General features: G+C 47.0%; 1 protein-coding gene across 3 annotated transcripts in view; it reads right to left on the bottom strand.

Moving 5' to 3' along the window:
• The window catches only part of Nt5a (5' nucleotidase A), a 120,202-nt gene that overhangs the window by 58,544 nt on the left and 37,265 nt on the right, over positions 1-24,393 (bottom strand). For 2 of the 3 annotated variants that reach the window (XM_055073234.2, XM_050182406.3), the window contains exons 3-4: positions 18,739-18,882; positions 5,388-5,702 (exon numbers count right to left, since the gene is read on the bottom strand). In XM_055073234.2, the coding sequence (XP_054929209.1) occupies positions 5,388-5,702; positions 18,739-18,882 (459 nt within the window). The remainder of the gene's footprint in view (positions 1-5,387; positions 5,703-18,738; positions 18,883-24,393) is intronic. The other variant, XM_055073233.2, reaches the window with a different exon arrangement.

Below are 24,393 nucleotides of genomic sequence, written 5' to 3'. Positions count from 1 at the left end.
AGTTGACGAAAGAGATCGCGAAAAGACCGCCTTCATCACCCCAGACGGCCTCTACGAGTTCAAGGTTATGCCATTTGGACTGTGCTCAGCGCCTGCAAGGTTCCAGCGCGTGATGGACACGGTTTTAGCAGGATTGAATTGGCAGACCTGTCTCATTTACTAAGATGATGTCGTTGTCTTCACCGGAAATTTCGACGATCACCTTAGGTGGCTTGCAACAGTACTAGAGGCCATCAGGTCATCAGGGCTTACTCTGAAGCCGGAAAAGTGCCGCTTCGCTTACGGCGAGTTTCTGTTTCTAGACCACGTCATCAGCAAATCTGGAGTCCGCCCCGACCCGCAGAAGACAGCTGCCATCGCAAATTTCCCGCAGCCCATCGACAAGAAGGCAGTGCGTAGATTCCTTGGCATGTATGCCTACTACAGGCGGCTTGTCAAGGATTTTTCACGCATCGCTGAGCCGCTGGCACAGCTAACCAAATGTGATGTCGAGTTCAAGTGGGACACGCCGCAGGCCGATGCATTTCAAGAACTCAAACGACGCATGCAGTCGCCGCTGGTACTTGCACACTTTGACGAGAACGCCGATACCGAAATCCACACTGACGCCAGTAGCCTAGGCCTCGGTGCTGTCCTAGTCCAGAGGAAAGACGGACTTGAACGGGTGATATCGTATGCTAGCCAGTCGCTGTCAAAAGCAGAAGGCAATTATTCTACGACTGAAAAGGAATGCCTCGCCATCATTTGGGCCACAGCAAAATTCCGCCCTTACATATGTGGGAGGCCATTCAAAGTGGTCAGTGACCAACACGCATTGTGTTGGCTAGCTAACTTAAAGGACCCTTCAGGACGGCTGGCACGGTGGAGCCTCAGACTAAAAGAATACGACATCACTGTAACCTACAAGTCCGGACGAAAACACTCAGATGCCGATTGCCTATCACGCGCCCCCATTGACCCGCCGCTGCAAGATGACAAGGATGACGACGCCTTCCTTGGAATAATAAGCGCGGAAGACTTCGCCGAACAGCAACGAGGAGACCCGGAGCTAAAAGCCCTCGTCGATTATTTGGAAGGGCACATCGACGTTGTCCCTAGGGCATTTAAGCATGGATTGTCTTCGTTCACGCTTCAAAACAACCTACTCGTGAAGAAGAACTTCTCACCAGTCTGCGCCAACTACCTTCTTGTTGTTCCGTCGGCGCTGCGTCCAGAAGTACTGGACACCCTACATGACGATCTGACCACTGGGCACCTCGGTTTCTCCCGGACGCTATCGAGGATACAAGAAAGGTATTACTGGCCTCACCTAACCACCGATGTTGCCCGTTACGTCAAGACATGCTGAGACTGTCAGCGACGCAAGACACCACCGACAAGACCAGCGGGTTTACTACAGCGGATCAAGCCTCTTACCGACCTTTTCAGTAGATAGGGATGGACTTGTTGGGACCGTTTCCAACATCAACTTCCGGAAATAAGTGGATCATCGTGGCGACGAACTACCTCACCCGCTTCGCTGAAACTAAAGCTCTACCGAAAGGCAGTGCAGCCGAAGTGGCGAACTTTTTCGTCGAGAACATCCTGCTGCGACATGGTGCTCCAGAAGTCCTCATCACCGACAGAGGAACGGCTTTTACAGCAGAGCTCACGCAAGCCATTCTCACGCAAACCGAAGAAGCTGGACAGCTCGCCCGCCTACGGATCAAGAACCAGCAGCGTACCGACAGCCGACAGTACAACCTGCGACGACGCTTCATCGAGTACCAGCCCGGCGACCGTGTTTGGGTATGGACCCCGATACGCCGACGAGGACTAAGTGAGAAGCTACTGCGACGCTATTTCGGACCCTACAAGGTTATCCGACGTATTGGCGCGCTGGACTATGAGGTCATGCCAGACGGCATTTCGCATTCACAGCGGCGCCGCGCACGATCTGAAGTGGTCCACGTGGTGCACCTTAAACTGTTTTACGGATGCTGACGAACTTCCATATTTTGTTGTTTTCTTTGCTGCGAGTGCTTTTCTTTATTACTTTCGTTTGTTTGCAGCATCGGGTCGATGCTTTTTAAGAGGGGGTTATTGACATGTGTACTTATCTTTATCGGGCGACCATATGTTTCGCCGCCTGACAAATGTTATCGCACAGCGCGGGACGCGCCTGCATGTATCCGAAGTTTCTGGAAAGTTATCGATGCTTCTATCTGCTGTCTGTTGTCGCCGAACTTTGTGTTGTCTGATTTCATCGCCTGACGCGAATGGTGTAGAACTTTGTGGAAGGTACGCGGATCCCAACGATTAGTCTGGAACATTCGAAGACTGCTGTATAAAAGCGAACGCGCTTGACCCACTGATCGGATTTTCGATGATCGCCGACCGTGTTCGCCGCTATCGTTGTGCTATAAGTGTAGCCCGTTTTTGTGGGCGCAGGTTCGCCCAATAAAAGTTAGTTTTGTCTTTCACAGTATTGCTACTGCGTTCTTCAACGTCACCACCACGTGACAATATTAATGCTAAGTTATACGGCATATATTTCAAGTGTCCTTTTGTACCCTATCCTCAAGCAGTCCTTATCGTCTGGTGTCTTGCCCGTTGAATGGCAGGTTGCGAAGGTTGTGCCTATTTTTAAAGCTGGAGATAGACATAGGCATGAGAGCTATCGCCCAATATCACTAACATCTATGTCATGCAAACTACTTGAAAACATAATCGCCTCCCACACTTACTCGCACCTAGAAAAAAAACTTTACCTTTCAGAAACAGGATGGCTTCAGGAAAGGTCTATCTTGTGAAACACAGTTACTGGAGTTCACCACCAATCTACACATGAGTCTGAACAACAGTCAACCAATAGATGCCATTTTCCTGGGCTTCTCAAAGGCATTTGATCGCGTTGTCCACTGCCAGCTCATTTCTAAGATATCTTCTAGGTATCGACTCACTAACCCGTTCTTGGCTTGAAAAGTTTTTATCGCTTCATCGCCAATTTACCGTCGTTAACATTTGTCCTTCTTCTATTACTGAGGTCATGTGTAGTCTAGAACAGGGGAGTGTATTGGGGCCTCTGCTTTTCCTAATATTTATTAACTATCTATCTTCAAACATTTCCTCTTGCAAACGACTATTTGCAGACGACTGCATTGTTTACCGAGTGATTAATTCCATTAACGATCATACCACCTTGCAGCATGACCTTCTCATTATTAACCAACTGGTGTAACATATGCAAAATGTCTCTTAACCCTTCCAAATGTAATATTATATTGTTCTCATGCAAGCGCAATAGCTCCATAGTCACATACAGCTTAAATAACACAACTTTGTCACGTACCACTACCTACAAATACCTTTGTGTAAACCTCACTAGTAACCTTTTTTGGTCTTGGCATATCAGTACAATTTGCACAACTGCCTTTAAGATGCTTGGCTTTCTGAGGCACAACTTGCAAAATTGCTGACGCGCATAAATTAGCATACCTGACGTTTGTAAGCCCACAACTAGAATTTGCATCCGCTGTATCATCACCATAACAAGAATATTTATTAACCGTGCTGGAACGCATAAAAAACAGAGCTGCTCAATATATCACTCAGAATTTTGACCAGAACTCCAGTATAACGAAGATTAAGCTCGATATTTCTTTACAGCCACTAGACACCCGCCACAAGGTTGCTTTGCTCTGTCTACTTCACAAATATGCTCATTCCGATAAGCCATGCATATTACCCCTCCAAACCACCGCCTGTACGTCCTCAAGATTACATAATCATCTTAGCATCAAGCGCATTCTTGGTAAAACTACCGCTTTCAATTTATCTGCTGTATCTCATATCATATCTCAATGGAATAGTCTTTGGGAGGAAATCTTCTTGATAACCGATCGTAAAATATTTTGTGAATGTCTGTGCACGCTTTTTACTTAATCTCGTTCCTCTTATTTGCTGTTATGCTTGAGCGTTCTGTGCTTTGTTTTGTTTCTTTAGTTCAGCCTCTGTACAGTTGTGTTTGATTTTTGAGTTTCTATTGTACTCAACAGCTCATTGTTACATTGCCCCCCTTACTCAATGCCTGACAGGGCCTGTAAGGTGTTTTCTAAATAAATAAATGTGGCAGAGCGGTCATGCTGAGATGGCGTGGCATGGCCCACGTGTGCAGTACTGTCTTCCCACGTGTGCAGTACTGGAGGCAGCACAGCCTCGGCTCTAGGGCCAAAGGCAGACAAAGTCCCACAGGGCACCTGCCACACAGGGTCGGAGTGGACGCGTGGCTTCGTACTGCCGATGTGAAGAGATCGTCGACATGGCACGAAACCACATCATTTGTTGCAAACTCTCGAATTTAGCAAAATGAATCTTTTTGTCACTCAATATTTGCTTACTCCAATTGCCCAATTATTCAAAAAGTTTTGTGTCCCCTCGCACATAAGAAAAATCCACCACCGATTGTGCTTATCGGTATAAAAGGTCGAATTTCAATATAACGAAGCAATGTTACCAAATTTACCGACTTTGTTATATCTAGGTTTAACAGTACTTTCATTGGAAAGGTGTGATTGCTGATCGTTAAGGCAAGCATCAAAAGGCCTTATATCTGAGCCACGGTGTGGATGCTGAGGTGTTGGTTTTTATTCTGGCAAAGTAGAACCACATGGGGATGTAAAAAAATGTAGGCTTGTATGTAAACTACACTGCATCAATGTCAGCACTTAGTTTGTGAACAAAGCATGCACCCCACATGTTCGTTACTATGTGGTCAGTGTTCATCTATGTGATCAGCCTGCAAGAACAGTTCAGACACAAGTAAATTCTGCTAATGCTGCTGCCAGCTATGAAATGCTCGCATCTTTTCCCACCTATGTCTTTTGAAGTGTTTCCACAGGAACACGAAGAATGACCCAAGCTTGGTGTACTGATGTGGCCACAAATAACACAGCCATGTATTGCTCCAGAATGGACTTCTTTTCCAAGATGTGCAAAGATCCATATGCAATGTGACAAAGATTTATAATATTTAAAGGATATGCAAAATGACAGCAAATTGAGGTACATGCAGAAAAAATTTTTGGAAAGGCGACAATTTGGGCAAATCGGTAACAAATTCAACTGTAAACTTTAGCACCACTAGACACAGTAAAAATAAGAACATGTACATAAAGAGAGGGTGACATCTATCCATGCTGACTGTCAATTTGCTTATGGATAATGTTAACCCCGAAAATATCATTACAGGAGTGGTAATAAAGAACCTAAGAACTGTTCTAAGCAGAGTTTTCACTGTAAGTTTTAACACTGTGAGCAGTTGAAGGTGGGGGAAAGGGTGTGGCAAAAAAAAAGGGCAGCAAATGAAATGTTTTCTAATCCCTGTTTTAAGCAATGGTACTACGTACCTGAAAAGTAAGGGAAGCATTGGAGAAGAAAGCTGGCTTGTTGGCGCCCACAATCACCAAGTCAAAGAGGTCACGCCACTGTGGGCCTAAAGCATGGGATGCAATGGCAAACGCAAGCAGAGGCTCTGAGCCAGTCAGAAGGAAAGTGCGGGTGCCGGCCACTCGCAGGCTCTGGATCCAAGCCTTCACCGACGGAGGGCACGGCCGGACCAGCACGTCGGGAGTCCGGAGCAAGGTCGTGGCTCGGGGCCCACTAGGGCGGTAGAAGTGGATAATTCCCTCCAAGAGGTCATGCCAGAGAGGCTCCAGTGAGGCCTGCAGGCAAAAGCATCACAGCATTCACTAGCATATCACTGCATACTGCTATGAAATAGCACAAATAAGACACAGACTGAGGAAGGAAGGACATAGAAATACGGCGATGGCGTAGAGGTAGAGCATCCGCCAGCATCCGCCTCGCGTGCAAAAGGACCATGGTTCAAATCCCAGTGACACGCAATTTTCCACCAGATTAGAAAAAAATCTGCGTGTTGATAAAATTGCATAAACAGGCCAGGAGTGCTGCCTGGTCCTGGTAACCACAACTGGTAACGCACTCCCTTACCAGAGCAGGATTGGCCACCCTGGTGCAGTACTTGGCCACAACCTCCTAAATGAATACAACAAAAGACCGTATTCACACTATCAATCAGGTGACAGAGAAATGTGCGGAAATGAACCAATCCTTATATATAGCTTTCATTGATTACGAGGAAGTTTTGATTGGCAAGAGAAAGGAAGCGTAGCAGGGATCAACAGAAAGTTAGGTGGGCGGATGAGATTAAGAAGTTTGCGGAGACAACATGGCCACAATTGGCATATGACCGGAGCAGTATGGCAGAGGCCTTTGCACTGCAGTGGGCGTAGCCAGGCTGATGAGGAAGGACATGGCACATGCACTATGTGTCCTGTCCTTCTTCAGTCAAGGTCCAACTTTACCTACATCGCCACAAGGCATTCTGCGGAGGGATAGACATGGATCACACCATAGCATAAATAGCAATAGACTTGTACAAAATGCACAATAAAGAAGGAACAAAAATAAGTAAATTATGTGATATTAATGCAAGAGGTATCTCAATGATGTAATTAATATAAATTAGGAACAACGGCCCTTGTGGTACACCAGACATCACAGTTACCACAGATGATTTTGAGCCATTCAGAACTATGCTTTGTTGACCATTTAAATACCTTTTTATCCAGTTAATAAAATAACTTTAAGGCTTATGTTTACAGAAAGCGTTGCAAATTCTAATAGGTTGTATGGTACGGTGTCGAAAGCCTCATAGAAATAGAAAAATACTGCATCATTGGGAAATTAGTGTCTAAGGGATGTGAAATGTAATGCTCAAATTCAGCTAGCTATGTAACAGATGAGCGTTCATGTCTAAAACCATGCTGGGACGATGTGAAGAAGCTGGCCGAATCAAGGTATTTGACCATTTCACTGTAAATGATGTGCTCTAATTGCTTTTATCAAGATGGGCCTTCATAATTTTCAACAAGTTCTTTGTCCCTTGATTTTTGTACCAATATGACATGTGCAACTTCCCAGTCATGCAGAACAATTCCAGCATTAAGTGTGATTTCATATATAGTGCTCAAATACTTTGCAATGGTACTATGAAAGTTTTTGAGAAAAACCGGCAATAATTCATCACAAGCAACTGCCTATCTGTTGTAGCAAGCAGTGAACACTACTAATGTCAACTACAGAATATTGCCAGAAAGAGGCGCAATTTGCACAACTTCCTAGCAATTGTGGGCAGCACAAGCGCCTATCTTCCCCGCGTCGTCGCATCGAGAGCCGGCATAGACACGGGAGAGGCACACTACGCCCTCTCCCGATTCTTCCTCGCTCTCGCGACGTGTGCGCGCACCCTTCATCCCCGACTTGCGGGCAGGTAGCTGACGGGCGAGGAGGACATTCCCCTCGCCCAGGTCAAAGGGTACAAAACAAGGCAACCGCGGGAGACCCTCGCTCTTGGATGCCGGACACCTGTACCGCCTGGACGGGATCACCTGCCGCAACCCGTGAGTGACATCGCTTGCCTGACCCACCCAGGCAACGAGGCAAGCCTATTTATCACTATTACTGAGAGGACGTCCCTCTGTGAGTGTTCGTTATTGCTGGTAGCAATAAATGTTATTACAGTTGACGCCGCTGGTTGCCTTATTCGTTCAAACCCGCTGTAGCCACGATTCCCCCGCTACGGGTTGGGAGTTCCACAAAGCGACTGTGTGGGGCTAGATCCGGAGCTCACCTTCAGCCTTAGCCGCACGCAGAGTGGAACCCCCACACAATATGGCATACCACAATGTTGAATCCCTCCCATTCTCACTTCACTACACTGCAACGTGCACTTTCTCTGGACTACTTGCACTCTTCCCGTCTGCCCATTGGAATGCACACAAAGGCAGCGCTGAAAGGTTCCAATGGCCATAATGCTGCAAAAAAGACCACTTGGTTGTGCATCCCCCCCCCAAGGAAATCAACAGTGCAGAAGATAGAATGGAGTCGCTCTGTCCCATCTTCTGCACTGTGCGTTCCCAGTTTGATATGCATTAAATGGCTTGCACCAGCACATTCCTGCATCTCACACACTGCTTCCACTGCCGATTCAAAGCGCTAGCAATGGTAGAGGATAAGTGAAAGATAATTTAGTTGAATTTTATCGACATAATTTACAAAATATAGAATTGCAATAATGCATCTGAATGCCTATCCTGAGGCTAGTTGGGATTCATTCAAGTATAATTATGAAAGTACGCATGTCAGCAAAGGTTTAAAGGCAATAGTTTCAACCATGGCCCAGTTGTGCCTGAGATGTGTAAGTACTCAAGAAAAGTTAAGGAAAACAATTGGCTGAGGTTCAACTCTTGTGAACCTAGTTATCATGAGCAAAAGGTCTTTTTGACTTGGTTTTGCAAAGAATATGCACACAGTGTTTCATTAAAGTTAGGCCACAGTCTTGCACACACATTACACATGCTGCCAAACAGGTTGTCCGTGAAGTCACGGTGAAACCTGGCCGTTGCAGTCGAGCTTGCCGCCAGCCGCAGGGTGTGTTTCATCACAGGTTCATTGTGGGTGCTGTTGCTGGTATCCACGTCTCCTTCTCCTTGTGGTTCGTGTCCCTGAACGACGACGGCAGCTGCAGTAGCTTCTACCTTGGCACGCTTCTACGCTTGGTAAGCTTCTCTATAACGTGCTAATTTGGCCTCTCTTTGCTCCAGCGTTTCAGCAGGCAACTAGGCCTTTGCTTGAGATCTCGCACCTTGCCGTTTGGCTATACTGTACCTACTAGATGAGTGGATTCAGCTTGTCGCTTGCGCTGAAGGATATGCACAGACGGCCGGCATGCCATCCATGGCGAGACTGAACGACCAAGTGCCGGCAAAGCAGCCGTTAAAGGCGCCTTTATAGTCTGGCATTATCGGCGCGTGTGCGCGCATCGCTCGACGCCGGGTGCATCAGAGCACGTTGGCTGCATCTGGTTACACTGGCTGTGCCAGTGCGTTGAACCATCGGTCAAACTATAGATCCTGTTGTTCTCCCCAACGTGGCGTAATGTGTGTGCACGCTCACACTACGTCAGACTATATTTAGCCCTTTAACCCACACCTAGTCACGTGGTACAGCAGTGGCAAGGCTCCGAGCGAGCGCAGCTGTCACACCTGCCACACTTGTGCTCCGGCAGGTCAAGATCATTGTGACAAAATGAATGACCTTGAGAGGCACGGTGTGGTAGAGCTTTCACTCTAAAACAATGCAACCCAGTATCAGCTATGTCAAGGCAGCTGTGTGAGCTGTCATGTTACATGTACAAATAATCAACTTATTGCTATCTTGTTTACGCATGTTTTATTGGAACCTTCCTCTCCCCTGTGTTTTTCTTAGCTTGTATTTTCCCCAGAGCCACAGAACATTTCAGGTGTCCACTAGGTAATGAGACAGTTGTGATGCCCGCATCCCTGCATTTCCACCCTCCTTCTATCCTTAACAACTGCTACTATTAACAGTCAGCTTTAGGTGAAAACTATTCAGTTGTACAGCACAACTCTATAACACACATTGCCACAATGTGAAACCCTTTTACAAGTAGCAGCATAGGCCTAAATTACATCTTCTGGTGTCTTGTATACGGCAGCAGAAACATAAGCCTTGATGAGCAATGCCTGGAGCATTGGGTAAGCTGCCTCTTTATTCTACCACTGAGGAAGTAATGTTTAGCGGAGGGTTTGCTCTGGTGGTAAGACGCAGCCCAGAATGTGCATCAGCAATACCAGGTGCATGCAGAATGGCTGCATTAATGACACTAGCAAGAATCCTTTCACAGATGCCACCTGTAACCGAATTCATACAATTTCATAGTAAACACACATTAACATGTTCATGGCAGCAACACTTTTTGAAGTCGTCATTTTTGTGTGTGGTGACCCACCCGTGGGTAGCTTTTGATATTCCTCTAATGCAACTCACTGGTGAGTAACCAGAGAGAGGTTCTCATTAGAAAACCCTCAAGGGGCAGAAAAATGGCTAGACAACACGCCAAATGAAAAGCAACAAACTTGTTTCCTCTTCTTTGATTTCTAGCAAAGAAATCATTGCAGCAAACCTTGCACAGCCCCACAGGGGGAACAAGCAGTAGGGATCATAAGACTCAAGCAAGAAATGGCCGTGAAGATCATTATTTTAACCATAATGATTGCTTTCACTGAATATTTATTACCACAATCATTTCCAAGACATCGCCATCCCCCCAAAATATGATAGTGAATTATTGTAATTGTCATAAATAAGGAAGCATGCATAAAAGGAGGTCATAATTCATTTAATTTTACTGATTTACTTTCAGGGCCATTACAGCATTACAGAAAGAAGTAGATGACAACAAGAAATAAACCATAGTGAGAACAATAACAAGTAGTTCAACAAAGGTAACCAAGAAACCTTGTTGTTGCCATGCTCAGTTTGCTAGTGTGCACATAAGTTTGTAAGGCACTCGGCTATCTCTAAGGCAGAGTTGCAGAATTGGGGATGGCCTTTAAGATATTGTCTGTGTACCCGCACTGGTATAGGCTATATTTTAGGCTGCCTATTTATAGCACTGCATTTGGCAAGGGCCACAACTGATTTGGGAGCAGCATGACAAATCTTTTTGCTGTGTGGCTGATCTGAACGTGGCCTATGATCACATTATGATTAAAAGGACTTCAATTATGACTCCATGACAATGATGTCAACTGTGTTCTACTACACTCTTTTCTGTACGTGGTCAGACCGATGATGGTTTTTGCACATGAGAATCACCAATTCCCATTTCTCAGAGAGGCTCTCCTTAACTGTATGACTGTGCAAAGCAATAAATATCCTGGGGGCGTTGCTGGGGGCGTTGCCTTTGGTGGAATAAACAGCGCTGGACAACTTGATCGGTCTCGGTATTATAAAGGACAGAAGCCGGATTTTGCACGATTAAGGCGTTGAACGCGACAGGCCCAATGCCTTTTAAGATGTGGCGAACGCGTTCGGCTTCCGTCATGCTAGGATTCGCACGGCGGCACAGAGCCAAGACATCCTCTATGTATGAGGTGTAAGACTCTTGGGGAAGTTGGCGGCGCGTTCCCAGCTTCTGTTTGGCGACTTCTGCACGGCCAGACGAGGAAGCGAAGATTTGCCGCAGCTTCGAGGTAAACGTGGTCCAATCCGCGATGTCGGTTTCGTGGTTGAAATACCACGTCTTTGCAACACCGGTCAAGTAGAAGGCGACGTGCCTCAATTTCTGGGTGTCGTTCCACTTGTTACAAGAACTCACGCGGTCGTAGTGGTCGATCCAATCGTCTACGTCATCACCGCGGAGTCCCGCAAAGACAGGGGGATCGCGCTGAGGGCTCGTCACAGTCCAAGAGGGCGCCGCAGGTGGGGTCGTCTGTGTGGTAGGGTTTGAGGCGCCGGAAGGGCCGGGGTCGGAAGTGTCCATTGTTGTAGGGGTAGTTGGGTGCAGGCGGCGACCGGAACGGAGCTCCAGGGAGGACGGGAACGCGAGAGGACGTCGGGATCTTGACGTACCTCCACCACTTTATAATACCGAGACCGATCAAGTTGTCCAGCGCTGTTTATTCCACCAAAGGCAACGCCCCCAGCTCACGCGCGAAGAAGTCGAAGAACAGTGAAGATGATGATGGCTATGTACAAATGAAAACGACGAAGTACGTTAATAGTGCTTACAATACATACATCACTCTAAAGTCAACTGGAGGGACTTGACAAATAGGCATTTGCCTGGCAGCAGAGAAAGGTCAGTTCTTACAAAGCGGTAAAGATTGCCTTCTTGCGAATTTCACGCTTAAACTTCTGTGCCGGAGCATTATGTTATTTCACAGATTTCAAAGCTTTTTGCCCCTTTGAGCCACTTCGTGCTAAAAAAAAGTTATCAGAGCTGATGAGGTTGTACACTTGGCACCTTCAGAATACAATATTGACACGTGTACTTATCTTTATCGGGCGACCACGTTTCGCCGCCTAACAAATGTTATAGCACATTGCGGGACGTGCCTGCATGTATCCGAAGTTTCTGGAAAGTTATCCATGCTTCTGTCCACTGTCTGTTGTCGCCGAACCTTATGTTATCTGATTTCATCGCCTGACACAAATAGTGTAGAACTTTGTGGAAGGCACGCGGGTCCCAACGATTAGTCTGGAACATTCGACGACTGCTGTATAAAAGCCGACGCGCTTGACCTGCTCATCAGATTTTCGACGATCGCTGACCGTGTTCACCGCTATCGTAGTGCTATAAGTGTAGCCTCTTTCTGTGGGCACAAGTTCGCCCAATAAAAGTTAGTTTTGTCTTTCACAGTATTGCTACTGTGTTCTTCAACGTCACCACCACGTGACATCTGGTGGAGGTCCTATTTGTTCATGTACCGGATGCCGCCAACAAGCCGTGATCCAAGCCTGGACTGCAAAGAGAACACCAACGTATTCCCGGACCATCGAGCAAGCCACCGTCTTCAACAGCTGCCCCCTGATCACGGACTTCTACCTGAGAAGACCAAGATTGTGGCCAAGGCAACCCCAATGGCAACCCCAATGGCAGCCCCAGCGTCCCCCATCGTGCTGCAGCAGCCCAGGGAACCACCGACGTTCCGCGGTTCCACATTTGAGGACCCGAAAAGCTGGCTAGAAACGTATGAGAGGGTCGCTACGTTTAACAGCTCGGCAAGCGACGACAAGCTGCGAGTTGTCTATTTCACATTGGGGGATGCCGCCAGGATGTGGTTCGAGAATCGAGAAGCCACCTTGACGACGTGGGACCTGTTCCGAAGCGGCTTCCTGCAAACGTTTACAAGCGTCGTGCGAAAAGAGCGAGCCCAAGCTCTATTGGAGACCAGAGCGCAGCTGCCGAATGAGACGATCGCGATCTTCACTGAGGAAATGATCCGTCTGTTCCGCCACGTCGACCCAGAAATGTCAGAGGAGAAGAAAGTCCGCCTACTGATGCGTGGTGTAAAGGAGGAACTTTTCGCCGGGATGGTAAGAAGCCCACCGAAGACCGTCGACGACTTTCTTCGTGAGGCAACAAGCATCGAGAAGACACTGGAATTGCGGAACCGGCAATTCGACCGACGCACCAAGCCAACAAGCTACGCCGGAGTTCAATCAATGGCCACCGACGACCTGCCAAGACCATCCGGGCAGTCGAACGAGAGGAGCTTCAAAGAATCTTTCCTTCATCGCAACCTCAAGTGGCCTCAATCACCGAAATTGTCAAGGAAGAAGTCCAGCGATCGCTCGGAGTTCCCGAGGTACAACCACAATCATCGCAGCCCCAGCCAGAAGCGATGAACTATGCCGCCCTCGCCCGCCGTCACGGTCCCCCTCCACGATCGCGCCAGTGCCCTGTAATGCCACAATTCCGTCGACCATCACCGCCAGCACGCCCACCCGTCGCCCAGCGCAGCTACCTGAGAAAGACAGACGTTTGGCGCGCTCCTGAGTCCCGCCCGCTCTGCTACTACTGCGGGAAAGCCGGCCATGTGTGCCGCCAATGCCCATACAGCGACCTGGGATTGCGAGGGTTCGCCGTCAACGCACCGCGCCCTCGGGAAGGTGAACGCCCTCGTGACATCGCCGACTACCTCGCCGCTACTCAGTGAAGCCCTCGACGGCCGTCCCGGTCGCCGTCACCTGGCCGCTACCTGTCACCGAAGCGCCGTCCATACACTGGCCCAGCATGGGGCCGCTCTGTGAGCCCATATCCGGAAAACTAAAAGCAGCAACCGATGGAGGTGCGGTTGCTGTTCGTCAAACTCCTCCTCCGCCGACGAAGAGACCATCTCAACGACATAATAATGACACGTCGCCGTCCCGACGAAGTCCGGAAGCCAAGACTACACAGACTAAAGACGACTTGACGATGCGACGTTCCAACTTCAGTTCAACATGACGCAGCCGTGATCCGACGCCAAGACCTAAATGCAACGCCAGACAAAGAACCACCGACCTCGACGTGCTTCTCGACAGCCACGCAGTTACTGCCTTAGTGGACACAGGGGCTGATTATGCCGTAATGAGTGGACACATCGCCGCCCAGTTGAAGAAAGTTAAAACCGCATGGGAAGGCCCTCAAATTTGGACCGCTGGAGGACACCTCATCACGCCGACTGGAATCTGCGCGGCAAGAATAACCATTCATGACCGGACTTACCCTGCCACCTTCGTTATCCTCCAACAGTGTTCACGAGACGTCATTCTCGGTATGGACTTCCTGAACCAACACGGCGCAATCATCGACATGAAGTCGAAGTCAATAACGCTGTCGGAAGATAAAGCGATACCGCCTAAGAGCCCTCATAGTCACCACGCCTTGAGTGTGCTCAAAGATCGAGTGAGCATCCCGCCTCGCTCCAGCATTGTTATTTCGGTCGGCACCGAAACACCCGCTGACGTAGAAGGCATCATCGAAGGCGACCAACGTCTACTGCTCAACCACGAAATTTGCGTCGCAAGAGGGATCGCTCCGCTGCAAGGAGGAAACACGAAAGTGTTGCTGACAAACTTCAGCCAGGAGTTCAAGCACATCAACAAGGGCACGACGATCGCATACATCGAGGAAATTCTGTAAGCCAGTAATGCGTTTGTCCTCTTGAATTCCGCCGCATCTACCCCGACGACCATGGTTCCCGAACCAGACTACGACATTAATCCAAGTCTCCCCGTGATTAAGCAACAGCAGCTCAGAAGTCTGCTCCGACGATACAATGGCTGCTTTTCGACATCATCGAGGATTCGACAAACACCAGTCGCCAAGCATCGCATAATAACCGAGGAGTGCGCTCGACCACAACGCCAGAGCCCTTACCGCGTTTCACCGCGAGAATGTGAAGCTATAAGAGAACAAGTCGACAAAATGCTGCGCGACGACATCATCCAGCCGTCAAAAAGCTCGTGGGCATCCCCTGTTGTCCTGGTGAAGAAAAAGGACGGAACCCTACATTTCTGCGTCGATTATCGTCGTCTGAACAAGATCACGAAGAAGGACGTACTATACCCCCTCCCACGGATAGACGACGCACTAGATCGGCTCTGCAACGCTAAATACTTCTCGTCGATGGACCTCAAGTCTGGCTATTGGCAAATAGAAGTCGACGAAAGAGATAGCGAAAAGACCGCCTTTATCACCCCAGACGGCTTCTACGAGTTCAAGGTTATGCCATTTGGACTGTGCTCGGCGCCTGCAACGTTCCAACGCGTGATGGACACGGTTTTAGCAGGATTGAAGTGGCAGACCTGTCTCGTTTACTTGGATGACGTCATTGTCTTCGCCAGAAATTTCGACGATCACCTTAGGCGGCTTGCCACAGTACTAAAGGCCATCAAGTCATCAGGGCTCACTCTGAAGCCAGAAAAGTGCCGCTTCGCTTACGATGAGCTTCTGTTCCTAGGCCATGTCATCAGCAAGTCTGGAGTCCGCCCTGACCCGCAGAAAACAGCTGCCATCGCAAAGTTCTCGCAGCCCATCGACAAGAAGGCAGTGCGTAGATTTCTTGGCATGTGTGCCTACTACAGGCGGTTTGTCAAGGACTTTTCACGCATCGCTGAGCCGCTGACACAGCTAACTAAATGTGATGTCAAGTTCAAGTCGGAAACGCCGCAGGCCGACACATTTCAAGAACTCAAACGACGCATGCAGTCGCCGCCCGTACTTTCCCACTTCGACGAGCACGCCGATACCGAAATCCACACTGACGCCAGTAGCCTAGGCCTCGGTGCCATCCTAATCTAGAGAAAAGATGGACATGAACACGTGATCGCTTACGCTAGCCGGTCGTTGTCAAAAGCGGAAGGCAATTATTCTGCAACCGAAAAGGAATGCCTCGCCATCGTTTGGGCTACAGCAAAATTACGCGCTTACCTATATGGCAGGTCATTCAAAGTGGTCAGCGACCATCACGCGCTGTGTTCGCTAGCTAACTTAAAGGACCCTTCAGGACGGCTGGCACGGTAGAGCCTCACACTACAAGAATAAGACACCACTGTAACATACAAATCCGAACGAAAACACTCAGATGCCGATTGCCTATCACGCGCCCCCATTGACCCGCCGCTGCAAGATGACAAGGATGACGACGCCTTCCTTGGAATAATAAGAGCGGAAGACTTCGCCGAACAGCAACGAGGAGACCCGGAGCTAAAAGCCCTCGTCGATTATTTGGAAGGGCACATCGACGTTGTCCCTAGGGCATTTAAGCATGGATTGTCTTCGTTCACGCTTCAAAACAACCTACTCGTGAAGAAGAACTTCTCACCAGTCTGCGCCAACTACCTTCTTGTTGTTCCGTCGGCGCTGCGTCCAGAAGTACTGGACGCCCTACATGACGATCTGACCACTGGGCACCTCGGTTTCTCCCGGACGCTATCGAGGATACAAGAAAGGTATTACTGGCCTCACCTAACCGCCGATGTTGCCCGTTACGTCAAGACATGCCGAGACTGTCAGCGACGCAAGACACCACCGACAAGACCAGCGGGTTTACTACAGCGGATCAAGCCTCCTTACCGACCTTTTCAGTAGATAGGGATGGACTTGTTGGGACCGTTTCCAACATCAACTTCCGGAAATAAGTGGATCATCGTGGCGACGAACTACCTCACCCGCTTCGCTGAAACTAAAGCTCTACCGAAAGGCAGTGCAGCCGAAGTGGCGAACTTTTTCGTCGAGAACATCCTGCTGCGACATGGTGCTCCAGAAGTCCTCATCACCGACAGAGGAACAGCTTTTACAGCAGAGCTCACACAAGCCATTCTGAAATTCAGCCAGACAAGTCACAGGAGGACAACTGCCTACCATCCGCAGACGAATGGTCACACGGGGCACATGAACAAGACCCTCGTCGACATGCTAGCAATGTACGTCGACGTCCAGTACAACACGTGGGATGCGGTCCTGCCGTACGTAACATTCGCTTACAACATGGCGGTGCAAGAAACAACACAGATCACGTCATTTAAGCTGGTTACGGCAGGAACCCGACGACGACGCTCAACGCCATGCTGCCGCACGTCACTGACGAGGAAAATCTTGACGTCGCTACCTATCTCCAGCGCGCTGAAGAAGCTCGACAGCTCGCCCGCCTACGGATCAAGAACCAGCAGCGTACCGACAGCCGACAGTACAACCTGCGACGACGCTTCGTCGAGTACCAGCCCGTGTTTGGGTATGGACCCCGATACGCCGACGAGGACTAAGTGAGAAGCTACTGCGACGCTATTTCGGACCCTACAAGGTTATCCGACGTATTGGCGCGCTGGACTATGAGGTCATGCCAGACGGCATTTCGCATTCACAGCGGCGCCGTGCACGATCTGAAGTGGTCCACGTGGTGCACCTTAAACTGTTTTACGGATGCTGACGAACTTCCATATTTTGTTGTTTTCTTTGCTACGAGTGCTTTTCTTTATTACTTTCGTTTGTTTGCAGCATCGGGTCGATGCTTTTTAAGAGGGGGTTATTGACATGTGTACTTATCTTTATCGGGCGACCATATGTTTCGCCGCCTGACAAATGTTATCGCACAGCGCGGGACGCGCCTGCATGTATCCGAAGTTTCTGGAAAGTTATCGATGCTTCTATCTGCTGTCTGTTGTCGCCGAACCTTGTGTTGTCTGATTTCATCGCCTGACGCGAATGGTGTAGAACTTTGTGGAAGGTACGCGGGTCCCAACGATTAGTCTGGAACATTCGAAGACTGCTGTATAAAAGCGAACACACTTGACCCGCTGATCAGATTTTCGACGATCGCCAACCGTGTTCGCCGCTATCGTTGTGCTATAAGTGTAGCCTCTTCTTGTGGGCACAAGTTCGCCCAATAAAAGTTAGTTTTGTCTTTCACAGTATTGCTACTGTTCTTCAACGTCACCACCACGTGACAATATGATATTTATTGGTAATCTACTAGTAAATCTCACACAGGTGCTGCTGAAATATCACGACGTCACAAGAAGTTAGCCCATCTGTTGCCCTTGCATCTTTTTTCTTACTGAGGTTCCATTCGGAATGAGACTGTTCTGGTAGTATATCAACAGTGCAAGTTACCAGTTTGGCTTCATGTGCGTCGTTAGTGTTGCTTTCAAAGGCATTTCTGGGCTGCACACTACAAACAGATCTAGCCTAATGTGTTGTGCCAGGACTTGTTTACACAACAGTTACAGCTGCGCTAACATATCACAAGAAGCCAACAAACACTGACACCAAGGAAATAGGGGACATTACTAGTGCTTAATAAATGAAATAAAGAAACGATAAATTAATGGAAATGAAAGTGGATGAAAAAACAACTTGCCGCAGGTGGGGACGGACCAAACCCACAACCTTTGGTCTCCACATGCGGCAAGTTGTATTTTAATCCACTTTCATTTCCATTAATTTATCGTTTCTTTATTTCATTTATTAAGCACAAGTAATATCCCCTATGTTGTCCTTAGCGTCAGTGTTTGTTGGCTTATTATGATATGACTAATAAAAAAAAATTTGGGCCGCTAGGTTAATCGTTCAGCTGCGCTAACAGAAATATATAGATTCTTAGCTGTGCTGCATATGTGGTAATGGCTGCATCTTTCAACATCCTGAATATTCTTAGACATGTTGCAGGTTATTAAAACAGTATTTTAAATAAAGGAAAATACAAGCAGTGTGTTAATAGCCTGTAAATATTGGCTGGTGAGGAGATACTTTTCAACATCGAGTGCCTCACTTAGTTCCTCCGTTTTGACGACGACCCACCTCTCAGAGCTAGATGCACTCACCGCTGGCTTGGCACATGCAACCATATCAGCATACAAGGCCTCAGTCGGCACAGTGAAGTAGTCGGCAAAATTGTACCACTCATGGGATGGTCGCAGGTCTCTCCGAAACTCCAGCCCAGTGTACTCCTTTTGCAGTTGCTCTACCTGGAAATAGAAATTTGCCAGCCATTGCATTCGAAATTTACCAGTAAAAGTGGCTAAGCATGCAGCAACATAAGCTGCAACCATCATTTTCATTTATTTCCTGCTTCAAAGAGCAGTGGAGCTCGGGAAAAAAAGCCATAGCCCTGAGGCCCACAAGGTTCATTGACAATGACACCATGGAGCATGTGGTACAAAGATGGAATGCAGAAACATGATTCATGTTCTAGTAAGAAAACCGTGCTTCTGCATTACTAAATGAAAAACACCAACTAAGACAGCAGCAGATACTTACAAAACAACAAATAGAATGCAAAATTAAGGGCTTGAAGAACACAACTTTAGGAGAATATATGCAGGGATAACGACACTAATTTCATTGTAGCAAATACATTGGCTGAAACTTTAAGTAAAAAAGAAAAGAAAACAGTGACAAGGTTTTATATACACAAGTGTAAAAAACGGAGACAGTATACAAAAGTATAAAGAGACGCTCCCAACTCATGCCGCATTTAAATGCAGCCCGATTTGTTAGCACACATGATCAAGATATGATGTTTACTTACTGGAACAGTAAGAAGAAAAAAAGAATTTGAGCATAAATAATCAAGATATGATGTTTACTTAAAGGAAGGCCCATTCTTTCAAAGGATACCTTGGAGAACAGCTGGTGAGGCTCACTAATAAAGCCTGCACTTGACAGGTTTCACTAAGTCACGTAAAAAGTAATCTATATTAGCCTAACAATTTTACTGGCAGGTTGTTCTTTCAAAGAGCCTTACTAAAGAGCAGGTGGCACCATATCAATGGTCTTCAGAAAGGCACTCGATTTGTTTTACAGCAGCTAAGCTGCAACTGCAGCGCAATGACCAGTGTTCTGTTTCCATGCTTCTCACTTGGCCATCTTTTCAAGGGGGCAAAGTGAGGCCAACACAAACTGGGGCACATGCCATGTTTCTTGCGCAGGCAACACAGACACTGGGATTGGTCAACTATAAGAAACGTCAGCAAAGGGTTTTCATTTTGTCAAATTTCTGATGTGACAATGCACAAAAGAAAGACAAATAGAAGACAAGAACATGGTGCCAGTGGCAAAATCTCGACCACTACATCTGAATGAGCTATGCTACACTTTCCCCCCAAACTTTGTGGGTGAGCACACAGTCTATACCTGAGTGCCTAGGCACAACTCGGCATGACAGCGTCCGTCACACACAGCAGCAGAACTCTCCATTCCAGGATATGCCTTCCTACACATCTCACGCACCACTACCACTTTTAGATAATACGAGCAGCATATTATCATTGGCACATTATCAGCATACCATGCTGTGCATAATATGTGCAGCAGGATTTCTTACAGTGCTATGTTGAGGTAAACCTGGCACCACTTAGCATGTGAATTAGTTAACGAGCACTGTCAATAATGGCCGCTTCGGCTTGGCTTGAGCATCGCCTGGCCTAAACAGTGTAAACATATAGAGCTTCCTTGGAAGACTGTTTGATCACATGTAGCAGAGCAACCAACAGAAAAGACACTGCAACTACCTCATCTTTCCTCCAATTATACCACTGCATGAGAAAAAAATGGAAGAAAAAACGAAAGCAGAGTTCTTGACATAAACGTGACATAGTCCCTCAGTTCCAGTATGGGAGAAGGCAGGAAACGAATAGACAGTCCGGACGCTAGTCAAGGCCAAAGGAGAGAGACAATGTTGGCTGTGAAGCTCACCTCCTAGCAGCATGACACTTCAGTTTCTCCCACATCCTCTCATAATGACACAATTAAAAAAATTTTTGTAGTAGGATGCTCCCTACATGGCAGCAGCGGAAGAGAGTGAAAGGGTGATTATTGCCGGTGACACAAACCTGGCTCAGAAGCAATTGTAGAGAGAGTGAAAGGCGATAAAAGAGTCGCAGTAAGAACATTTCCAGGGCAAGCATTGGGCGCTGTCATGAAGCGTTCAAAGGCAAAGCTCGTGGAAAATGCCCATGGACGCAACCTTGTTCTAGTAGCAGGTGGGCTAAATGACGTCTTAAGCAGAAAAAGGGCAGGACTAGCCTAGCGCTTGGCGAAGGGGGTAGATGACTTGCACGAGCTGTCCCCTCAGGTGCAGATCGTGGTGTGCATGGTGCCAGAGGTGCCTGCACGTGACAGGAATGTACAAAGAGTCGTAGTGGCTGCTAATGAGGCTATGTGGACAACGAGCCGAGAGAAAGGTTTCGAGGTCGTAGATGGTACACGTAAACAGGGAAGTGAGAAGGTGTGGTGGTCTTGAATGAAATGAAATCCACTTCAATCAGAAGCTTAGATGAGAAGTGGGTTGGTGACTCAGAGGTCGCGCAGTTGCTCTTTTCGGGGGCCCATGGGCATTCAGGACGCCAGTTTTGGTAGCAAAGAAAGTCCCCTAGGGGAACCTCAGGATAGCATTGCCATCAATATCAGAAAAAGGATGAAAACAAGAAAGAGAGCTAGCCATGCAATAGGCTACCTAAACCTGCAGGATGGCTGAAGAAAGGAAAAGTGGGCATAGATGGCGGAGCAGTTAAATAGGGAACAAATAGGGGTGCATGCAGTTACAGAAACGCACCTTACAGATGCAGAAGAGCCGCCAGTGATCGAGAAATATGCTTTGGAAGGGTGCAACAGAATTAAATCAGAAAAAAAGGGAGGGGGAGTCGGAATGCACATCCATCAGGGAGCCAAATGGAAAAGAACAAATTCACAATGTGAAGAGCATCTTTGGTTATCAGGTACAATGAGTGGGAAAAAACTTGGCTGGGTGTTACGTAATTGTGGACCGGAAATAATTGCACAGAGAAGAATCAAGTGTTAGTGGAATGCCTAAATAATGATACTAAGGGTTTTGAGAATGATGCTGAAATTATCCTATTAGGTGACATGAATGCCCACATACAGGATTTAGATGGCTATACCGACAACAACGGGAAGTCAATGCTAGATTTTTCTGAGCAACATAATCTTGTTATGGTGAATACAAGTGTGACGGGTAAACAATGTGGCAAGTGGGAAACTGGCAATCGACCATTGATTACTGTCTGATGACAGAAGGAATTCATGATAAACTGATAGGAATCGTCATTGACGAGGAAGGGTATAGCAGCATAGGAAGCGACCATAAACACATCATTTTCAAAACGGGATATGTAGCTGGGAAAGAGAGCAAGGAGTGCAAAATGGCCATTCAAAATTGGCAGTCCAAACAAATAACAAATATAGTCACAAGAGCCGAGGAAGAATTAGGCAAATGGCCATGAAAAGTGTGGGAATATAGTGAGCTAAGTATAATAATGACAGAAATGCAGAAGGAGAAGCAACATGTTCGTTGGAAAGGAAAAAAGAAACCAAAAAGCTGGTGCAACAGGCTGATACGAGAAGTGATTGCCGAATGACAGAAAACATCCCGAAAGCACAGGCTGGCAAAAAAGCCTAGTTACCGCTGGATGACGTAGCCAGAAAATGGGAAATATATCGGTAGAAAACTGTGTTTCAAATATTGGTTCAAGCAAAGATAAAATGTGAAGGTGAACGTTGGTTGTCAGAAGTACATGAGAAAAGAGAAGGCCGCACCTAGAATCTTTTGGAACGACATAAAATTATTAGGCAGGAAGTCTGGAATGATACAACATATTCTAGGCGAAGATGGAAACAAACTGGAAGGGGACGCAGCATTGAATTACATCCGAAAAATAACAGCAGAATCTTTCCAAGGCAATGACGAGGTTGTATTTGAAGAAAAAAGAGCATGAAAAAGAACCAGATGGAAAAGGAGCTGGTGCTGACAACTTTCAACTGGAAGAAAGCCGAATAGAAAATTCCTAAGCCCACAGCCACAGGGCTAGACGAGGTTCCTGTTAGGCTGATTAATCAATTAGGACCAAAAATTACGGAAGCTCTGGTGAAAGCAGTGGAATAACTTTAAAAGATAGACGAATACCAGACAGTTGGCGACAAAGTAGAATGAATTTAATTTATAAAGGTAAAGGGGAAAAAGATAGAATTCACTCGTATAGACCATGGACCATTACATTGGTAATGTACAGGTTAGCAATGCAGGCAATTAAATTAAAGCTGCAAGCATGGGCAGAGAATAATGGAATTTTAGGAGAACTTCAGAATAGCCTCAGAATAGGTAGGTGTCTGGATGATAACTTGTTTGTCCTTACTCAGTGTATTGAAATATCCAGAGTGGAAAGGAGACCATTATATGTGACCTTTTTAGACATTACAGGAGCGTATGACAATGTAGACTGCAACATCTTGTGGGATATTCTGGAAGGGGAACGCTTAGGTGACAATTGCATACAGGTTGTAAGAGAGATCTACCCAGAAATTATTGCTTGCGTTGAATGGGAAGGGATGAGGGGCGAGAAGAAAGTTGATATCAACAAGGGACTGAGGCAGGGGTGCCCTTTATCTCCACAGCTGTTTATGATGTATATGGTGAGGATAGAAGGGGCGCTAGGAGCAAGTAATATAGGGTTTAATTTCTCATACAAACAGGCGGGTACAGTAGTAGAGCAGCAGCTTCCAGGTTTGTTTTATGTGGAAGAGATTGTGTTGCTAGCTAACAAGCAAAGTGATTTGCAACATCTGGCTGTGACCTGTGGACAGGAGTGCGAGAATTTAGGTCACAAATTTAGCGTTAAAGGATTAGGTGTTATGGTATTCAATGAAATCAGTGAACAGACGGAGTCAATACAGGGCCAGGAAATACCTTGCATGAAAGGATACAAATACCTTGGTATATGGATAAACAAAGGCAATAGATATATGGAAAGACAGAAAAAAACAACAGTAAAGGGGAAGAGAAATGCGGCTCATGAAACACAGAGCGCTATGTGGATACAATAGGTACGTGGAAGGTATGTGGAAGGTGTAATGGTTCCAGGACGTACTATTGGAAATGCGGTTGTTTGCTTGAAATCAGGAGTACAATCAGGGCTCGATAGCAACCAGAGGTCAGTGGGAGGCCTTGCATTGGGCGCTCATGGAAAGACTATAAATGAAGCTGTGCAGGTTGATATGGGCTGGACTAGTTTTGAAGTGAGGGAAGCTCGCAGTAAAACTGATTACGATGAATGACTGACGAATATGGAAGAAAGTAAATGGGCTGGGAGTGTTCAGGTATTTGCGCAGGAATAACATTGAGTCACAGTGGAGGAAAGGAACTAGGAAGCTTACCAGCAAGTATACAACCGGTAGGGTGAGCAACCCAGCAACAAAGAATGTCAAGCAGATCAGAGAGGCTAAAATAATCTCATGGGTGGCGGCAATGGAACAGAAAACTGTTATGAGCTACTACCTAAAAGGAAAAAAAAACGAAATCAGGAAAGAAACAATTTATGATAACTTAGAGGGAAGCTTATTACTTTTCAAAATGAGATCAGGATGCCTTACAACCCGCACCTATAAAGCAAGATATAAGAAGCAAGAAAAAGCATGTGCTTGCTGCGGTAAAGCTAGGGTGAAGTCGATGAAGAGCGATACGG

Source organism: Dermacentor andersoni, chromosome 7, assembly GCF_023375885.2.
Source record: "Dermacentor andersoni chromosome 7, qqDerAnde1_hic_scaffold, whole genome shotgun sequence".
Lineage (NCBI taxonomy): Eukaryota > Metazoa > Arthropoda > Arachnida > Ixodida > Ixodidae > Dermacentor > Dermacentor andersoni.
Note: the sequence above shows the minus strand (reverse complement) of the source record. Positions and strands in the feature narration are given on the sequence as shown.